Source organism: Etheostoma spectabile, chromosome 14 (assembly GCF_008692095.1).
Source record: "Etheostoma spectabile isolate EspeVRDwgs_2016 chromosome 14, UIUC_Espe_1.0, whole genome shotgun sequence".
NCBI lineage: Eukaryota > Metazoa > Chordata > Actinopteri > Perciformes > Percidae > Etheostoma > Etheostoma spectabile.
In genome coordinates this window covers 7,010,135-7,029,875 of record NC_045746.1, presented here as the reverse complement: position 1 = coordinate 7,029,875, position 19,741 = coordinate 7,010,135, and the positions used below count along the sequence as shown (strand labels likewise).

General features: G+C 43.0%; 3 protein-coding genes and 1 long non-coding RNA gene across 7 annotated transcripts in view; 2 read left to right on the top strand and 2 right to left on the bottom strand.

Moving 5' to 3' along the window:
- Positions 1-727: 727 nt before the first annotated feature.
- Positions 728-6,179, bottom strand: LOC116702111 (sclerostin domain-containing protein 1). Its single transcript, XM_032536265.1, has 2 exons — positions 5,678-6,179; positions 728-2,066 (listed from the first exon to the last, which is right to left on the bottom strand). Exons 1-2 carry the CDS (start codon positions 5,880-5,882, stop codon positions 1,639-1,641), a joined length of 633 nt encoding a protein of 210 aa, XP_032392156.1. The 5' UTR covers positions 5,883-6,179; the 3' UTR covers positions 728-1,638.
- A 1,143-nt stretch (positions 6,180-7,322) lies between these two features.
- On the top strand, positions 7,323-12,221 carry ssr2 (signal sequence receptor, beta). 4 transcript variants are annotated; one of them, XM_032536267.1, is made up of 6 exons: positions 7,323-7,572; positions 8,132-8,310; positions 10,052-10,150; positions 10,739-10,847; positions 10,941-11,018; positions 11,771-12,221. In XM_032536267.1, exons 2-6 carry the CDS (start codon positions 8,132-8,134, stop codon positions 11,879-11,881), a joined length of 576 nt encoding a protein of 191 aa, XP_032392158.1. In that variant the 5' UTR covers positions 7,323-7,572; the 3' UTR covers positions 11,882-12,221. The 4 variants fall into 4 exon arrangements, with proteins under 4 accessions (XP_032392158.1, XP_032392160.1, XP_032392159.1 ...); XM_032536269.1 differs by having other exon boundaries at positions 7,467-7,566; XM_032536268.1 differs by having other exon boundaries at positions 7,491-7,569.
- A 228-nt stretch (positions 12,222-12,449) lies between these two features.
- The window catches only part of LOC116702147 (uncharacterized), a 9,378-nt gene continuing 2,086 nt past the window's right edge, over positions 12,450-19,741 (top strand). The window contains exons 1-2 of the long non-coding RNA XR_004335080.1: positions 12,450-12,550; positions 16,980-16,985. This is a non-coding gene — a long non-coding RNA (uncharacterized LOC116702147). The remainder of the gene's footprint in view (positions 12,551-16,979; positions 16,986-19,741) is intronic.
- Positions 17,501-19,741, bottom strand: part of LOC116702105 (tropomyosin alpha-3 chain) — an 18,063-nt gene continuing 15,822 nt past the window's right edge. Inside the window, exons 9-10 of the mRNA XM_032536257.1 lie at positions 18,622-18,700; positions 17,501-17,807 (exon numbers count right to left, since the gene is read on the bottom strand). Coding sequence (XP_032392148.1) covers positions 17,804-17,807; positions 18,622-18,700 — 83 coding nt within the window. The 3' untranslated portion in view covers positions 17,501-17,803. The remainder of the gene's footprint in view (positions 17,808-18,621; positions 18,701-19,741) is intronic.

Sequence of the window (19,741 nt, the reverse complement as noted above, 5' to 3'; positions counted from 1 at the left end):
TATGTTCTGTAACATTATTGGTATTTTTGTGTTTGACATTTTGTTCCTGCCGTTCATCTCTTCTCTGCTTCTCTTCATAGTCGTCAGATTCATCTACCAACCCATTTAGAGCTGGCTCAGGTCTGCCTTGGACCAGCTCTTAATTATGCTGTAATAGGTCTAGACTGCCAGGGGTCTTCCTTCCTTTGACACACTGAGCTCCTCTCTCCTCTCTCCTTCCATCTGTAAGCATCCATGTCCCAGAAATCCTTGTTACTAACTTAGCTCTGGGGAGATTATTCACCGGAGTCATTATGTTTTCTCGACTCACAGTTTTCCTTGGATCAGGGTGGAAACCTAAATCATGGTTGCAGCTGTTGCCATGGTCCTGTGATGCGCTGCAGTGCTCTGCTATGCCATTAACTACTGCAACTACTATTTCTAGTCAAAGTCCCATTATCTTTATTGTGGCTATAACTGCCACTGTTCATCACACCCCCAACCGGCACCGGCAGACACCGCCTACCGAGAGCCCGGGTCCGAGGTTTCTCCCTAAAAGAAAGTTTTCCTCACCACTCACGGTTTCTGCCTGAATGTCAATGATGTCAATGGTATCAGTTTGTTCAGCTATTTCAACGTCACACGCTATTTATTAAAACTACAGCCGCCATGCTCAATGTTTCCATTTGAAGCAGAATGAAAGCTTTAAGTCAAGAGTATTTGGGTAAATGTATTTATTTTCACCTTCAGCAATTATTTTCTGGCAACGAACAACACACATCCTGCTGTTTCCCCAGCTGCTAATTAACATTGCTACACTTTACCTCCGTCTCTGCCCACAGGCAATTCTTTTTCCCTCTGCAGGTAAGACAAGTTAAACATCCTGTTGTCATCCAGAGCAGGTGATTCTATTCACTGCGTCCCTCAGCCCACAGCTTTCAGAGAGAAAAAAACATCGACGGAACAATAACACGTGTTAACATGCAGCTGGAACAAGCCCCAGGCGCCCCGAGGGGAAGGGATCCCCTTCACAATAAAACAAAGTCTGGCCTCTGTTTCATCTCAGACTAATGCCTCTGTTGTCAGGGAGTTCCTCTCCGCCTGCAGCATTATGTCACAAACACAGCCCTGTCAACAATTTCCTTTTTCGTTTATTATTACTATTTATTTCAACAACATTAATATAAAAAAAAGAACTTCAATTGTTCTGGTACAAAAATAAATTACATACTATTCACTCTTAAAAACCCATAAAACTTTACCCTGCACATATTGTACATTACATTCACACTACAGACTGCTATATACAGTAAGTCTAACTTCACATTTGGAACTTTTATTAATTATGGCAACATTATGTTTTACATGTCTTCCATCCAACATCTGTTGAGCCTTTAACTATGTAATTGGTTATTGTTTTGGATTATTTTTTACATGAACTAGCTGCCCTGACTACATCACCTTTAGTGCCAGATGAAGACTCACTAACACTTGCTCACTGCTGTGTTTGGCCAGTACCATAATCCCCCTCCCCCCATCTGTATTTCTTTCTATTAAACTGAACTAAATCTTTTTTCTATGTCACAATAATCTACGTTTTAGAGATACACTACACACTATTGACTTTGACCTCTATCTGGCCTAGCTCTTAAATATTTGTTAGTTGTCAGACTGCCTTGCGGCCGTGTCCTCTGGCAGTGCAGCCTTCCTCTGATGTTTCCTCTCTTTCCCACTGTGGACAGATGTGTCCTTGTGTCCTGAGTCATTCTGCTGTCTGGAGTAGCGCTTGCACTTGCAGGAGGTCACCACCGTGATCTTGTAGGTCCTGGAGCTGCCATCCTGGCACTGCAGCCGGATCCGCTGGCTCCTGGTCCGGTCAATGACGCAGCGCCACTCCTGGGAGTCGCGGCGGCTCCAGTGCCTCCCAGTGTAAGCCCCGCCCCCAATCCAGTTTGGCAGCAGGTGGGACGGCAGACACTCCCCAGCACACACCAGCTCCTTGATAGGGTTGACGCTGGTGCACTGGCCATCGGAAATGTACTTGGTGGACCTCAGCTCCCTGCAGCCCACCTGGCTCTGCTCTGGGCCTGAGACATGAAAACTCAGTTAGATATACGAATGCTTCTCCATGTGTTCACAGGCCGCATTACAGATACGTCTTACTGTAACTTACACATCATATCCAAACTTTTTGGTAACCATTGTAATAATGGGTTAAGACCTGATATAGGAAAAAAACATTATGGCGGAACAGTTCCTAAGTCAATGCTCCTACTTAAAGTTAAGACAGGGAAATTGTGTTACACAAGCATCCTAACTTCCCAAATAAACTCTCTTTCGAGGTCTTTTTTGTGGTGGGTCAAATTGACTGTCCTACACACAGAGTGTGCCAGGCAGGTGACAATCTTGCAGATGGATGTGGTAGAGACAGACTCAAACATAGGCTATCTTCAGCGTCCACGGACAGCTGCAGACTTTTTCTGGTCATGTGGACGGGCAAGTAGAGAATGAATTGAATCGCTCCGAAGCTGCCTGTGGAAACCCAGAGTAGCGCACATCGGCTACTGTACGCTAATCAATATCCCTAGTCTGTGATTGGCTAGTACTTGTTGCCTTTGTTGATCGGATTGTTTAGGTTTAGGCTTGAGGAGTGAGAGATTACTCTTTTGAATAAAGGAGGAGGAAGGAGTAGGTCATGCATTCATTTTTGTTGACTGACTCAGCACATACCATTCAATGTGAAAAAATGATCTACAGGAGAATAGATATTTCAAAGCAATACAGAATGACTGAGAGCCCTACTGCATTATATCCCAGTATGCTATATTATGAAATGAAGTGTCCTCTCTCCTCCCAGCATAGCCTTAGCAACGAGCACAGCCCAAAGACATGGTGGAAACAGCTATTCTGTTATTATCAAGTTGATTGGTGCTACCTAACGTTAGTTGGAAAGTTGTCTAATGTTACTTCCAGGCACCAAATGCAAACCCACGGGTAAAGTTATTTTACAATAAGGATCTTACAAACATGTATTGTTAGCGGCTGTTTAATCAAATGAAGCATTAAAAACAATAATGTTGGTAAGTGATGTAAATCCCTGTAGTTAACTGTACAAACCAAATTATGTAAGTAAGTTGATAGGGAGCCTCTCCTCAGAGCTGTATGCTGTGAAGTATTATATAACTGAATACAAACCAATTTTGGCAACTGGTTCAGACAGTGTATGGGTGACAGGGTATGTCTATCGGGTATCCGGTTTCCATCACTGCTGGAGCTGGAGCTGATAAATACCTGTGACTGGCATTGTAAGCTTTCCTCTGCAGACACAATGTCTTGATGTTAGATGTGTTGTATTAGGATGAGTGGTAACAATTTATGGAGTGGTATTTGGATTTGAAATTTTAATGAAAGATCTCTATTGCATTTTCTTTCTAATCGTGTTCAGATTATTTTATGCAACTTGTAAAGCACCTTGAAAAGCTACTGTGCATTTTGTCCTATATCTTACACATCATTGTAAATGGCTTGTAATGATTTAATTATTGTAGATATTTACTTTGTTAAAATTTGAACAGGTAGGACCAGCATGCACCTGGAGGCTCTTCGGCAGCAGGTACAACCAGCATGCACCTGGAGTCTCTATGGCAGTGCAAGCTGGGATTTCTTTGTTTACTTGCCAAGAATAAAGAAAGAACATACAAGCACTAGTGGTGGGTGAATCGATTGTAATGAGATTGATACTTTAGTTGTAGTTTCTCTCCAGTCTGCAGTCAGGGGTACATGGTTTCATCAAAGAGGCGACCTGGCTGTCTGTGACTGTGTGATGCTCCCGTCACAGCGCAGGGCAGGCACACTTTGGGTCGGTGTATCTTTTGGTCATTCCATTTTTCTTTCATAAAACGGGTATTTTCATTTTAAAATACAAAATTTGAAAGTGAAATACAAGGCGTTGTTACTTTTCATTGTCAAAATGGAATGAGAGCAATTTAAAACATGCTTTGATTTTCCTTTTGTATTTCATATAACAAAAATTAAATCACTAGAAAACAGTTATATTCAAAGGAAGTTTGGTTATCTCACAGACTCAGACTAAAAGCAACTAGCAAGCCCGCCTGGCATCAGTGCATCACAGCATATCACTTTCTGCAAAAGGAAATATGAATAAAACACAAGCGCGGCAGATTTGTTGGATTCCCAGCTTAGCTAGTGCGGGTAACACTAGATGGACCAGAGTCCGTCAGCACCAGGGACCCAGGTCACAACCTATGATCACAGGGCTGGGGGCTAGCTGCTAGCTACCAGCAGCAGCAGCTAACATTAGAACATTAGACCCAGCACCGGAGGTCTGATCCCTATAAGCTAGACCCAAACCGCTGGTGACTCTCTGCTAAATCAAGTCATTTCAATTTTATTTATAGCATCAAATCACAGCAATAGTTATCTCCAGACCCTTTACAGATAATAAGTCTAGGCCACACTATAATTTACAAAAACCCAACAATTCCAGGGATTCCCCCAAGAGCAAGCATTTAGTGCAGGTACAGGGTGTAGCAGGGCGGATAAGGGCACTGCAGGGTGTTACAGGGTGTAGCAGGGCGGATAAGGGCACTGCAGGGTGTTACAGGGTGTAGCAGGGCGGATAAGGGTACTGCAGGGTGTTACAGGGTGTAGCAGGGCTTATAAGGGCACTGCAGGGTGTTACAGGGTGTAGCAGGGCGTATAAGGGCACTGCAGGGTGTAGCAGGGCGGATAAGGGCACTGCAGGGTGTTACAGGGTGTAGCAGGGCGTATAAGGGCACTGCAGGGTGTTACAGGGTGTAGCAGGGCTTATAAGGGCCCTGCAGGGTGTAGCAGGGTGTAACAGGGCACTTCAGGGCATAACAGGGAACAGAGGATATAGCAGGGCGAAGCAGAGCACTGCGGGGTATAACACTTGAAGGTCATGAAACTGCATTCACAATTCGCAATTGATTTAGCAATTTGATGAATCGTCCACCTTAATTATTACAAAGTATCGGTTATCTAAATGTCTTATGTATGTATACCCTGTACTGCGTCCTTGAGTATAAAGGCGCCTTTAAATTAAATGGATTATTATTATCAGGCCTATTATTATCTGCGATACTGGCCCTGTATTTACTTGGTATTTTAATAAGAAATACATGGCTGTGTGGACAGCAGATGCCTCTGGTGCACCAGTGGCCTTTTCATTTCATGTTTGTTTCAAGTTTGATTATGAACAGTACAGAGCTGGTTTAATATTGTGACACAAATACGCAATGAAAGGATGGGTAGATAGCAGCTGGTAGGTGACTTACAATGCAAATGCATTTCTTTCTTTCTTTCCTTCTTTCTTTCTTTCTTTCTTTCTGCCAAAGTCCCAATATGCAGTGGAAGCCGGCTTTCTCTCTAACTTTTAAATCCTGATGCTAGCTGTAAGGATGTTGGTCATGTTACAATAGGCTATCAGGGATGTTGAATTGTTAAATGCTTAATCACTAGGCCTATTTGAAAAATTTGAAATTAAGAACAAATTTCACTTCTAAAACCAAACAAGAGGAAACTCCAGCTGCTGCTCCTTCCACACACCACCGCCCTGAGAGACAATAACATAATCGACCCACTCATTTTGAAAATATGGGTCAAGCTTTACTGAGCACGACATCCGCTTAGACAACCGTTAAAGTGCTGTACTCACCGTTCCGCACAGCGTCCCCGAGCTGCCTCCCGCCGTGCCTCGCCCGGTTCGAGTCTTCCTCCGCCGGCTCGTCCTGGGTGTCCTGGACCTGCCCATAGTGTCCGGACTCTGTGGCGGCGTTGTGAACAGCTGAGCTGCGCGTGCTCAGCAGCAGCAGGAGCGCGAGGAGCGCGAGCAGCTGGAGTCTGCTGGCAGGACCCAGCATGACGGATCTGAGAATTGTTGTCTGGGACGGACAGGGTTCCACCTGATCTGATATGAGAGCTGCTGTCAGGGACGGACAGGGTTCCACCTGATCTGGTCTGAGAGCTTCTGTCAGGGACCGGGTTCTGGCTGACTTATCTGATCTGAGAGCTGCTGTCAGGGACTGGGTTCTGGCTGACTTATCTGATCTGAGAGCTGCTGTCAGGGACTGGGTTCTGGCTGACTTAACTGACCTGAGAGCTGCTGTCAGAGACAGTGTTTTGACTGAGGTGCGGCTGCTGTGCTTTATACATGCCTATCCAGCGGTGCACACCTGGAGGAGCTCCGCCCACCTGACAGCAGCTGCACGCTCTTCTGCTGCTCCGCAGTTCTTAGAAAGAAGTCCTATTGCGCCTGCGCACTAGCTCATCAGTAACCAAAGGATGCTTGAGGTGTAGGATGATTCAGTATTGGAGCCTCACTGGACAATAAAATGTTATTGTTCCTGATTAAAATGTACAGCCTAAATCTGTATTACCATTTTCAACTTTTATTTTGAAAATACAAATACAAACATAACTTCACCAGTGTCCCAAACCTAGAATTAAAATAAACCTGTCGCCCAGTCATGAAAAGGAAGCTTTTCGTGGGAATTCCCGTTCTTAAAAATGTTTTGTCCAATAATTAGGCTATTGCTGTCTTTGTCCAGTCCTTCAAACAAATCATAATAAATAAAATATAGTGAAACAATGTTAGGTTTTAGACAGCATACAGACTGCAGGCCTGTAACATTAGTATAACAGTGGATCCGTTGTTGGATTGTCCACAGTAGGCTACATAGTGTCCCTTCATCTTCCTCACATGTCCAGCAGGCTAGAGTCTTTAAATCTGTCAAATGGAACTGTACTGTACCTGAAAAAGGTTTTTTGTCTCCATCTAGTGGCTGAATATGGTTCAGTTTGGCAAACACTCTTAATATTACACTACAAATCTGTTGGACAGGCTGCACCAGATATCTTGAGTTTACCATTAAAATATTCTTGCTGAGTTGCTTTTTATACATCCACCTATAATATATTAAACTAAACAGTAGGCCTACGACAATCATGCTGAAGAATACACGAGGGAACTAGCAAAGCAGTTTTGTGTTTTTTATGTGGATCTCTACAAAGCTCAAATTCTTGGACATACAGTAGGCCTACATGGAAAAATATGCACCAAACAAGCCAGTTTGAAATGTTGCTGTTTTCATGTGTACAAAAGTCGGGTGACCCTCTCCCCTAGACTTAAAAAAGTTGGATGACCCTTCCCTTAACAAAGTTAGTAAGAAATAATCCCCCCCTATTTTCCTCCCGTGGTCTATTCCAAAAATACCGAACAGTCTCCTAGAAACCAAGTTGAATTGGAAGACATAAAGTAGTATTTGGGTGAAAGTAGTTGGAGAGAAAGTAGTAGTAAACCTTTAAAACGTTTGTGATAATCCAATTCTGTACTGTCAACCGGAAAGGGGGGGGACCCTGCAGTCAAAGGAAACACCGCCCCCAGCCACCAGGGGCGCTGCGCTGCTCGGTACATGCATGGATGTGGGGGACACGACTTCTTTAACTGTCTATGTCTAGGACACGTCATGCAAACAGCAGCTTTACCCTTCTGAGCATGCGTATTCAGTCCTTCAATATCCGAGATTGGAAGAGCACCAGTGGACGGTACAGGTCTGTTCCCTTATTTCTTTTAACTGTACAAACTACACTCATTTTTAACTTACTATTTGAGAATGAGATACATGAACATGACTGGCACAGTTTGAATGGTGAGTACGCTGTTGTATAGTGTAACGTTAGCGTTAACTGTTAGCTCTCTCTCTCTGGGAGTCACATAGCTAGCTAGCTAGCTAGCTAGCTAGCCAGCCCTAACGATATGTCTCGTCTTGTCCACGTAAGCGTCAGGAACAGTGTCGAGCACTTGGACGTTAGAGTGAGCTACAAATGTCAAACACATGAATTCATCTATTGGGGAATGCTTTCAACTTTTAGAACAATTTGTAAATAAAGTTTTAATTAAAATTATCTGGAAACCTCTGTTCGCTTTACAGCTAACTGTTAGCTGGGGACATAATCAGTGCTTTGTTCCATAAACATGTTTTCTGCTTTAGTTTATGTAAATGCTGCTAGCTTCATTAAAGTAGAGATTGAGCCTTGTTCAGGTCACAGTTGGGTGGCTGCGCTGATCTAGCCAGTATGTGAGCTGTCAGATTTGCTGTCTCCTTTGCAGATGATGATGATGATGAAGAAGAAGATGGTGCTTCCCGTGTTTCTGCTCCTGGCTGTGTTGGGCCTGGGCTCCGGAGAAGAGGGAGCCCGCCTGCTGGCCTCCAAGTCCCTGTTGAACCGCTATGCTGTGGAGGGCCGAGACCTCACCCTGCAGTACAACCTCTACAATGTGGGCTCCAGGTCAGACTCAGTGCTCTGCTCCAGCTTCTCTCTCTCTCTCTCTCTCTGTGATAAACTGTGAATCAAACAAAACAACGGTCTGCGCAGAGCTGTCCCAACACGCATACACAATAATGGTGAGACGGCACGTGAAAGCTGTTTATCTGCAATAATTGAAATACATTAGCATAATGTGCAAATCGCTGTGATTATGAGCGTCACAGACTGGGCTAACTGCATGGGACTGGGATATTAAAACTGCATGCATTGACCTTGTCAGCTGGGGCCTTGCAGGAGTGTCAGTGAAAGGGCCCATTTGTTTGATGTCCTGTTGTGTTCTCAAAGCCCCCCCCAACAAAGCACAAGTAAGGAAAAGAGGCGTTCCGCTATTACACAAACCCCCAGGCAGTTCAGAGCTTGTTTTTGGTGTTTTAAAACTTTCTTGTGGCAGAGATGATGTTTCCTGTTTTCTGTACGGGACTACAGAAACACAGACTCAAAACACACCAAGTCCAATCCACGTGTACAGGACTGACCATGGCAGCGGGACACAGGGTGGATTTTCTACTAAAGTTGAGTCGGTATCAACTTTTTGCCAAAGGCCTGCTGCGTTTTTTCCTCTTGGGGTGGGAATCTCTTGGCACCTCACGATTTGAATCAGAGGCCTAGTGAGGAGGCAACCAACATCAAGGAGAAACTTTTGAGCTGGCTTGTCTGCCTAGGTTTCTCTTTTAGCAGCCATGCTAACAGCTGTTCATGTCACTTTTAATTGTGATTTAATTTGAGTGTTCTGATATGGAACTGCTGTTCCAACACCATGTAGCCAATGGTTCTGACTGTCTGCAAAGGCCCAGTCGTCGAGTCAAGGGGAGGCTCCACTTCTTGTAGAGTTGTTGGGAGCTTATAAGGACCTGAATTTTGGGGACACATTGTGTTGTTTTAGAGATGCTTGTGTTTGTCCAGGACAGGCCAGTCAGGAAGCCCTCAACAGCTGGAAACATGTGGAATGTTTGCAGAATGTGACAAATATAGTACTATAGCTGTAATTTATCTAGGTGAGTTCTGGAAACATTGTTCATACGGTAAACTTGAGATGAAACGATGGCTAAAGAGCTGTATGGATGGCTGGCTCCTAATTGATGGGATGAACTCCCTGTTGACATCAGGACAGCTGAATGTCTACACTTCTTCCGCGTGGCAAAGTAAAAACTCACCATTTCTGACTGCACGTTGGTTAAGAAAAAAAAACAGCACTTAACCGTTGCACTTTCATGTGTCTCTTTTTAGTTTGTTGCTAATGTACTTTTATTTTATTTTTGCGGACGGAGTTTGTTCCTTCATGGTAGGGCTGGGCGAAATGGAGAAAATCAAATACCACGATATCTTTGACCAAATACCTCGATATTGATACTGCAACAATATTGTAGTGTTGACTATTGGTGATTTCGCAAAATATTTACACAATGAGATTTTTAATAAAACAATCATAAGTAATGTAGATATGACTAAGTGGGTCAAGGTAAATAATATGTTCAGAAAATGACATCCCTTTACTGTAATGCAGCCTTTAAAACCAGGAAAAGACTTATGCCATATTACGATATCCAAAATCTAAGACGATATCTAGTCTTAGATCATGATATTGATATATTGCCCAGCCCTACTTCATGGTTGAATGAATTAATGTTATCACTTTGGGTAAAAGGGTCAGTTAAATGAAATGTAATGGATCTGAATGGCCTCTCTCTGTCTGTCTCTACAGTGCTGCTCTGGAGGTGGAGCTGTCGGATGATTCTTTTCCCCCTGAAGACTTTGGAATCGTTTCAGGAATGTTGAACGTCAAATGGGACAGGATTGCACCGTATCCTTGAACTGAAATTTCTTGTCGTCGGTCCTCTCAGCCTGCAGTAGTTGTTGCTGCTGCTGTAGGATGGAGTCAGTAATGAAGTTTAATGGGACATTGTGTGCTGATTCAGGGCTCCACACTGACACTGATTCACTCTATTGTCAAACATTGCTGTTAGCAGCACTGCCACATATGGAAAAACAGGGAGAACTGAGCATGGAGTAAAAAAAAAAAAGTTTAAATGACATACCGACATCACAGACTGCTGTACCTACAACACTGTAAAAGTGATGGGGAGAGTTCTGCAAAGAAAAGGTAAAAGTAAGGTAAAAGTGTGTTCATTTGGCAGAGATCAGAGCAGGCAACACACTGTGTGTGTGAATGAACATACAGCACACACATGAAAAGAGCCAAACACGTTAGCGCATTGTCACACAGAACACTTTCAAACCATTGTTGAGCTCTAAAGTGTCTAGCATAGCTCTCTGATGTAACAAAAGTCTAGAGGTCATGAGGTTTTTTCCATTTTGTATTGTTTTCAGATCTGCATACATGGACTCTTTATCATTTTCCAGTTGTCAGATTTAACTGTTGAACTTTCAGAGCCAGCAATGTTTCTCACACAGTGGTGCTGCGCCCCCTGAAGGCGGGCTACTTTAACTTCACCTCTGCCTCTGTCAGCTACCTGGCCCAGGAGGGAGGACAAGTCGTGGTAAAAGCCCTTTATCTTGATGGTGGGAGCGGTTAAAGTGTGTGGTGTATTAAAGCTGAATCAGGTGTGTGTGTGTGTGTGTCCCTCTTGCAGGTGGGCTACACCAGCGCCCCCGGCCAGGGAGGCATTCTGGCTCAGCGCGAGTTTGACCGCCGGTTCTCCCCCCACTATGTAAGTGTTCCACTGTAATACCCCCTTCACACGATGGCTCAACCAAGGTTAAACCCAGGTTGACTGTAGCAGTTGTCACAGGCCTATGTTTGCAACACACTTTAAAAAAACCTAAATTTGCCTCACCGTGCTTTACGCTGAGTTTTCACCATAGACTGTATAAAACTAGGATGTTCAAAACAACAGCAGAGTGGAGCAGTAACAATTAAGGCCTTTTTCCACTGCATGGTACCTGCTCAACTCGTCTCAACTCTACTCTCCTCTTTTGGTTTTCCATTACAAAAAAGTCCCTGGTACCTGCTAACAGATACTTTTTTTTTAGTACCACCTCTGTCGAGGTTCCAAGCAAGCTGAGGCGATACCAAAAGGGGACGTGAAAACCTGCAGACTCCTGATTGGTCGGAGAGAATTGTCACTAATCACTGCGTCATCATCGCTAGCAACAGACGGGGGTGTCCCGCCGTATTTAAGTAGTTTAGCCAACCGTGTTTTTTTTTTTGCTGCCTCCAGCTTCTTTTGGAGCTACATTTGTAGTTCTGGATGCTGGAATGCTGCATTAAGTACTGCACAGACCTCTACAATGACCGCAGTGTTGAATCAAAACACGTCCAAAACCGGAACCATGATAATTAATCATTATCATTAGAACCATGATAATTAAGTAATTTTTTTCTTTTCTTTTCTGAACATTCTACTCTCATTGCACACAGAACATGAATAATAAAATGAAATGTCCCATGCGTCTGTTGCAGCTGGACTGGGCTGCGTTCGGTGTGATGACCCTGCCCTCCATCGGCATCCCGCTGCTCCTGTGGTACTCCAGCAAGAGGAAGTACGACTCGCCGAAGGCCAAGAAGAACTGAGCTGGGATTCATCAAGAGCTGGGGGGAGGGCGGGAGGGGGCACGGGGGCACAGGATCTCTGAAAAGCTTAATAACCCATATTGGGGTTGAAAGTGTTGTGATTTGATCGAAAAGGCAGCGTGATCCAGACACATGATCAGGAAGAAGAGCAGCAGCAACAACAGTACCGTGTGCTTCTCTTTGTGATCATGGCTGGCCATTCCGTAACATTTGCAGATGGTTACAGAACAATTACTCCTGTTGTGGTTTTGTAATTGTGGAACTGAATTCAGATTTGGAGTTTATAGCCAGGTGTTGAACAACAAGAGGAATTAATAAAAACTAGCTGGGTTTTTCTAAAGCTGTGTCTGTCAGTTTTTGTAACTTAACGAGAACAGATTTTGAAGGTTACTGTCTGATGATAAACATGGCAGAATCATTGCAATGGCAGGGACATTAAAGGGAAACTTCCATTTTTTTCAACTAACATCTTCTCTCAATTTCCACAGCTGTTAAGTTTGAAAGTTTTTAGCAAACACCTTTGCATCATCATCAGTGACCTATTGTCTGTAAAATTTAAATGTTATCCTTTTAATTTGTTAACATATTGATATCAATTCACCTGTAATATGTCTCAGACATCCTCTCACAACTTTCCCAGCAGTTAATTTGTGTTGAAATCTTTAGTCAGTGTTTATTTAAACCAAAACTAGAGTTTTAATGGTTGGAAACGTGGAAAGACAAGCCAAAACGGCTTTTCATAATTTAATTTATTTTCTGTCCACTCTCGCAGATGTTTTTACATTTAACTAAAGGATCGTACGCTATAACAGAAAGTCCGACCTCCTTAGAAATCCTTTCCATAATGTTGTCAGACACTAAGAATATTAATCTGAGCATGTCAGCGGAAAACAAGCATTTTTGTGGAGGTACTGGACCGATGTTATAGATTGTTGTTCCCATCTGTCACTTAGACAAAAACATAGGAAAATAGGGTCCAAGTTGAAAAAAATGGAATTTTCCCTTTAACGTCCCTGCTATTGCAGTGATTCTGCCATGTTTGTGCGTGCACAATTAGGCAAGTGAGTATTTTTGACCTTATTGTCATTTTCATGCATTTTTTCCAATTCCAAGCTATAGAAACCCAAATGCTAATTTGATTTAAACAATATCAGGTGATGTGTATTTATTTAATGAGGGAGGGTGGGGCCTAAAGTGATCAACACAATATATCAAGGTGTGCATAATTATTAGGCAGCTTCTTCACCTCAGACAAAATGGGCAAAAAAAGAGATTTAACAGACTCTGAAAAGTCAAAAATTGTAAATCGCCTTACAGAAGGATGCAGCACTCTTGAAGTAGCAAAGATATTGAGGCATGATCACCGAGCAATCAAACGTTTGGTTGCATATAGTCAACAGGGTCGCAAGAAACGTGTGGAGAAAAAAAAAGACGCATATTAAATGCTAGAGACTTGAGAAGAATTAAACGTGACGTTACCAGGAACCCAGTAACCTCCAGTGCCGCCATATTCCAGAAATGCAACCTACCTGGAGTGTCCAGAAGTACAAGGTGTTCAGTGCTGAGAGACGTGGCCCAGGTAAGAAAGGCTGAAACACAACCACCACTTAACAACACTCATAAGTTGAAACATCAAGACTGGGCCAAGAAATATCTTAAAGATTTGTTTTTCAATATTTCTTGAAATGTCAATAGTGTTTATTTTTTACATCTTGAGTTTTACCTACTCAAAGAAATTAAAATAAACAAGTGAGATGGGAAAATTTTAGTTTTTCCATTTAGTTGCATAATAATTCTGCACACCAATTATTGGTGAACATGGGGAAACATTTTGCACACAGATATTCTCCTGAGAAAACCAAAACTCACGTTTCCTTTGTTAAATATTCTGATTTGAGGTTTATTAACATTTCTGATTGACTGATAGCAATGCATTTGTTACAATACAATAAATCCTCAGGAATAGAACTTGCCTAATCATTTTGCCCACAGTGTAGTGACGGGTACTGATGGTCAAATGAAGATTTGCAAACTACTGTTTTTTTATTTTCTGAGCTCACTAGATGGCACTCCCTGTTGAAAGGAAAAGGTCAAAGGAATGCCAGTTCAGTGCGTTTCCAACCCTTTGTTGAACAGTGAGCGCCATCTAGCTCAGAAAATAAAGACAGTGGTTCACAAAGCTTCATTTGACCATCACTAGAGACGGCTGCATTGGACAAACATTTAGTTCTTTTCACTCTAAATTGCATTGTCATTTCATTGGGATTTTGTGTTAACTAAAATTGAAACATCTGTCTTGATAAGCTCTCCAACATACCCTGAAACTGAAATTGAAGCATTGACATAGAGCTATTAAAGGGAACATCCCCAAAAACCGACGAATGTCAAATATTAAACTAACTTCACCCCGGTTGTTAATGAGTGGCAATTGGCAAGGAATCAGCTGTATTTAAATGTGATCGTGGACGTAATTCAGTTCCTTGTGTTGTACCGGCAGCTGCTCAGGGGGACTTTAGATGCTGTGGATTCAGGAGAAGACAGGGAAGTGGACTGTTTCTGGCAATGATGAAGAAGGCTACACACTGAGGAGAAACCCATCTTAGCAAAAGCATGCAGCACTATCCCGAAAAAGGCTACACAACATTCAAAATGAAATGATAAGGCTTATACGTAAACAGTGATGAGTAAAAGTAGAGACAGCTTGTACACCTCGGAACTCTATGGGACAGTCCTACCAACAAGGTGTTGCAGGATAGAAAATCAGACTTCTACACTGGAGTGAAGCTTGTTAAAAGGGCTTTGGATTGCATGGAGAAGCTCAGGGGTGACTCGGAGTTTGAAGCCATTTGGGCGGACTGCACTGGCGGCCCACCTGACGTATCAGAACCAGCAGCTCCTCCGCCAAATAAGAGTACTCCAAGTCCCTACACACCTGAAGCGGTACGTGGTGGAGAACACTGCAGGCCAACAGGACTTAGGCTAGGCTAGTAGGCTAGGCTAGTGTTGTAGGGGGGAACTAGCCAGCCAGCAAACTGTACATGATGGCAGACAATGCTAATATGTCGACCTGATTTTGGCAACGCCATTTTAAAGTCATCCTTACAAGAAGAAACTTAGAATTAAACAGCTGGGCAGGTCAACATCTAAGATTGATTTATTAAAACCTAAGATTATTTAGTGCAAAAAATAGGGCAAAGTAAGAGGTCTTTTCAGCTCTCCTGTTATGACAAAGCATTGATTTTAAAAGTTCAATAAGCAAACAAGGAGGCTGCAACTTTACTGGAATAAGGTAAGAAATAATGCTACTGTGTTATCAGCTGGTTTGGCGTGTGGGCTAAGTTCCATTTTCATCTTCATCCGGTATCAGGTCACGGGGGTAGCAGCCCCAACAGGGAACCCCAAACTTCCCTTTCCTGAGCCACATTAACCAGCTCCGACTGGGGAATCCCGCGGCGTTCCCAGGTCAGGTTGGAGATATAATCCCCCTGTCATGGTTTGGGATTTTGTTGGGATTACTTTTCCCTTTTTTGCCTCATGTTTGTTTCTTAGTTTGTCTTGTGTGGTTATCTCTGGTTTGTGTTCCCCTGTGTGTCTGCTTGTTCTGTTTCCTGTTTTATTTTGAAGTCTATTTTCTGTCTAGTCTTGCCTCTAGGTTTACTACCTGTGTCTACCTGCTCTAGTGATTACCTAATGTTTCCCACCTGATTCCCTGTCCTCTTGTCACCTGCCTCTCGTTACCTCGTGTATTTAATGTCTGTGCTTCCCTTGTCTCTTGGCAGATCGTTCTAATTCGTCTGCTTGTTGGTACCTCGTCTTGCTGCCATTTCCCGGAAGTTCTTCCCTGTATGTTAGTCCTGTCTTTTCCTTACCCTTTTTTCCCCTGGACCCCTGTGGATTTTTGCGTTTTGGATTTTCCCTGGGAGTATTGAACAGTTTAGTCCCTTGTGGATTGCTTCTGTTTTTTCTTCTTCAATGAAAATGTCCCTTCTTTGCCTGCCAACCTGCGTTTTGGTCCTCCTTCCCATGCTACATGTCACACCCTCCACCTAGTCCTGGGTCTTCCTTGAGGCCTCCTCCCAGCTGGACGTACCTGGAACACCTCTCTAGGGAGGTATCCTTACCAGATGCCCGAACCACCTCAATTGGCTCCTTTTGACACAAAGGAGCAGCGGCTCTACTCTGCGCTCCTCTCGGATGACTGAGCTTCTCATCCTATCTCTAAGGGAGACGCCAGCCCCACTCCTGAGGAATCCTATTTTGGCCGCTTGTACCCTGGATCTCGTTCTTTTAGTCATGACCCAGCCTTCATGACCATAGGTGAGGGTGGGAGCGAACACTGACCGGTAGATAAAGAGCTTTGCCGTCAGGCTCAGCTCTCTTTTCGCAACAACGGTGCGATAAACTGAATGTGATACCACCCCCGCTGTTCCAATTCTCCAACCAATCTCCTGCTCCATGGTCCCCTCACTCGTGAACAAGACCCCAAGGTGTTTAAACTCCTTCAAAGTTGCCAGTTTAACTGTAGGCATTTTGTTAAGCTGTAGTAATGAAGGCAGCGCTGTCCATGGTACTGAAACAGAGCGGAGACCAATGGATGTACATGAACTCAGAGAGAGAATGCCGCTACAAGCTACAGCTGGTCCTATGTGCACAAGTCTATGAAGCTTTATATAGCCTATTTACACACCTTGTTTTTGGTCTATTGTTGATACATGTGTTTAATGTGTTAACATTAGAGGCTGCTGTACTCCCCTGGAGCCTATACCTAGGTTTACTAGTGTTAGCCACATACGTGAAAGAATAAACGGCTTTAGTTAAGGCTACATGACATTACTTAACATTACGTAACTTTTTGTAGCAGATATCTTAGTTATAACAAGATTCAGCTAGCAAAGCAGTTTGGCGTAAATATGTGTGGTAGTTATTGAGACCATTGGACCTCCCTGACGGTCTCTAGAGAGCTAACGTTAGTTGAAGTTGGCTTGCTGACTAAACAAATGGTCTCTGTTGCTTAAAGTTGGCAGACAAATTTCTCTTTTGGGATGGAATAAGACTGTAGTCAGGGGGTTCTTACATGACTGCACAACGTAATGCCAAGCATATTGTTCCAGTGTGATCAGCATATCTTCTCGTGTAGCGTATCAGTCTTATGGGTTGCTGTGGGATGCTTTGCTGTGACCGGACACAAAAATAACAGACAATGTACTGTGACGTTGCGTGGTCTTTATGATTTACGTTTCTAAACCAACTCTATCATGCTTCGATCGGTAGGACATGGGGTCCCTTCAGGGAGGTTTCCTACTGATATGTAAATGAAAAAAGCCATGTGTGAGTTTAAGTGGGAGGGGGGTTGCGGCCGCTGATAGCAGCATTTTGAGACATTGCTGTGGTGTAAAGTTTGTCAGCCCCCCCCCGACTTCCTGGGGCCCCATGCAGTTTCCTGGCATCTCTGAATGTTTTCCAAGCAGTCTGTAAGCTCGCTGGAGATCACCTCAGGCTCCGAACCATTTTTACTAACCCAAGCCTTATTAAATAAACCTTTTATTTCAATTAGCAACCATTCCCCCCAAACACACACACACACACTGTGTAGAACAAAAAGAGTCTCAGACACAAATGCATGAAGTCAAGCTTTCTTCTCTCTGGTTGAACTCTGCTACAGAACAGAGTTGATACAGAAGGACAATGAAGAGTGAAATCAGACCAACATCCGTAAACAGAGAACATACAATGAACAATTGCTATTTGAAGACAACTGAAAAGCAGCAGGTTCAGCAGATACGTTGAGAAAGGGCTAAAAACAAAGAACAAGAGATGCACATTTCAACAGTTCACCAGTTGAGGAATGAGGATAGACGGAGCCAAGAGATGATGTTGAGCAGTGGAACCACAGCCCGACAGGGTGCCGGAGCTTCTGGGTGGTTAGCTGAAAATACAAAAAGCAAGAGAAGGTGGTGAAGTGTTTTTTTTTTCAACTAACCACGCCTCAGCAATGCAAGCAACACAACGTGTCAGCCGGGGTTTCTCTGATGATTGTTTGTTTGTCATGGCTGAGTTTTTCAGTCCTCGTCTGTCACCCAAACCCGGAGCTGTTTCCCCAAGAGAGCAACACCTTAACAAATGCCTGTCGCTTGCAATGCATTTGTCCATTTATCTAAGGATGCTTGAGAACTCCAAAAATAAATTTGTCTGTCCATCTCCAGTGAAAACAAAATATTTTAAATGTTTTCGTGCTGTGTTAGTATCAATGACATTTTTCTATTCACTATTCAACAACTCAATTCAACCTAATAGGGTCTGAGTTTAAAATTATATATGATGTCGTGGTTTTATGGAATAAATGAAAATTAACAATTGAACTGCTGTACTCCAAATAACCTGTCAGTGGCACATAATGTCCTTTTTTAGCGGAATGAAGGCATCTGCACACACTGAAACACTTCTCTTGCTGCATAAGGACAGATAACTGATAAACATATGGTGGATTTCATGGCTCAAATCAAACCGGAGCTAAACATTATTTGTTTTTCTGTGTAGTGACATATGACGAGTTGACTCCAGAGAGTCTTTTACCTACATGATGATACATTTCATTCAAGTGTTCATATAATGCAGCTCCAATTAGGTGCTTAACCTTCAAAAATACAGATCTGTTCAAAAGTAAAAAAATAAATGGTGGCCCATCATCAGAGCAGTCAATGTAAAGGCAGGCTCTGTAAAGGACACATAGCAGTACTTACATAGAGGTCATGTCGTTGAGGGCGTGGTCCAGTTCCTCACTGATGGCTTTGTACTTGAGTTTCTGTGCATACAGCTCATCTGTATGTCCACACAGAACAAGATCAATTTAAGAGAGGCTGAAATTAGCCTTGTGGAATATGTGATAATAAAGATTTTCAGTGACCAGAGAAATATAAACACATGGGCATTTTTTGGTTATTCATCAGAACAGAAACTTGGTTAGAACCGGGGATAATCTATTTGACATGCGCCCAAAATGTCAGGTAGATTCTATACAACTCATCAAAAACAATTACAGCTCCAAACGACAGTGGGGTTCGAAAGTTTGGGCACCCAAGGTAAAAATGTGTATTAATGTGCATTAAGAAGCCAAGAAAAGATGGCAAATCTCCAAAAGGCATGAAATGACAGATCAGACATTCGTATAATATGTCACAAAAAGTTAGATTTTATTTCCATTATTAACACTTTCAAAATAACAGAACACAAAAAAATGGCATCTGCAAAAGGTTGGGCACCCTGCAGAGTTTCTAGCATGCACCGCCCCTTTTGGAAAGCTGAGACCTGGCAGTGTCATGGATTGTTCTCAATCATCATCTGGAAAGACCAGGTGATGTCAATCTTAAGGTTTTAAATGCCCAGACTCATCTGACCTTGCCCCAACAATCAGCACCATGGGTTCTTCTAAGCAGCTGTCTAGAAAACTGAAACTGAAAATAGTTGACGCTCACAAAGTAGGAGAAGGCTATAAGAAGATAGCAAAGCGTTTTCAGATGCCAGTATCCTCTGTTCGAATGTAATTAAGAAAGGGCCGTCATTAGGAACAATGGAATTTAAAGCAAGATCTGGAAGACCAAGAAAAACATCAGACAGACCCGCTCGCAGGATTGTGAGAAAAGCAAGTCCAAACCCACGTTTGACTGCACAATCCATCCAGAAAGACCTGGCAGACACTGGAGTTGTGCTACACCATTCCACTATTAAGAGATACTTACAAATATGGTCTTCATGGAAGAGTCATCAGAAGAAAACCTCTTCCACGTCCTCACCACAAACATCAGCGTTTGAAATTTGCCAATGTACATTTAGACAAGCCTGAAGCATTGTGGGAACAAGTTC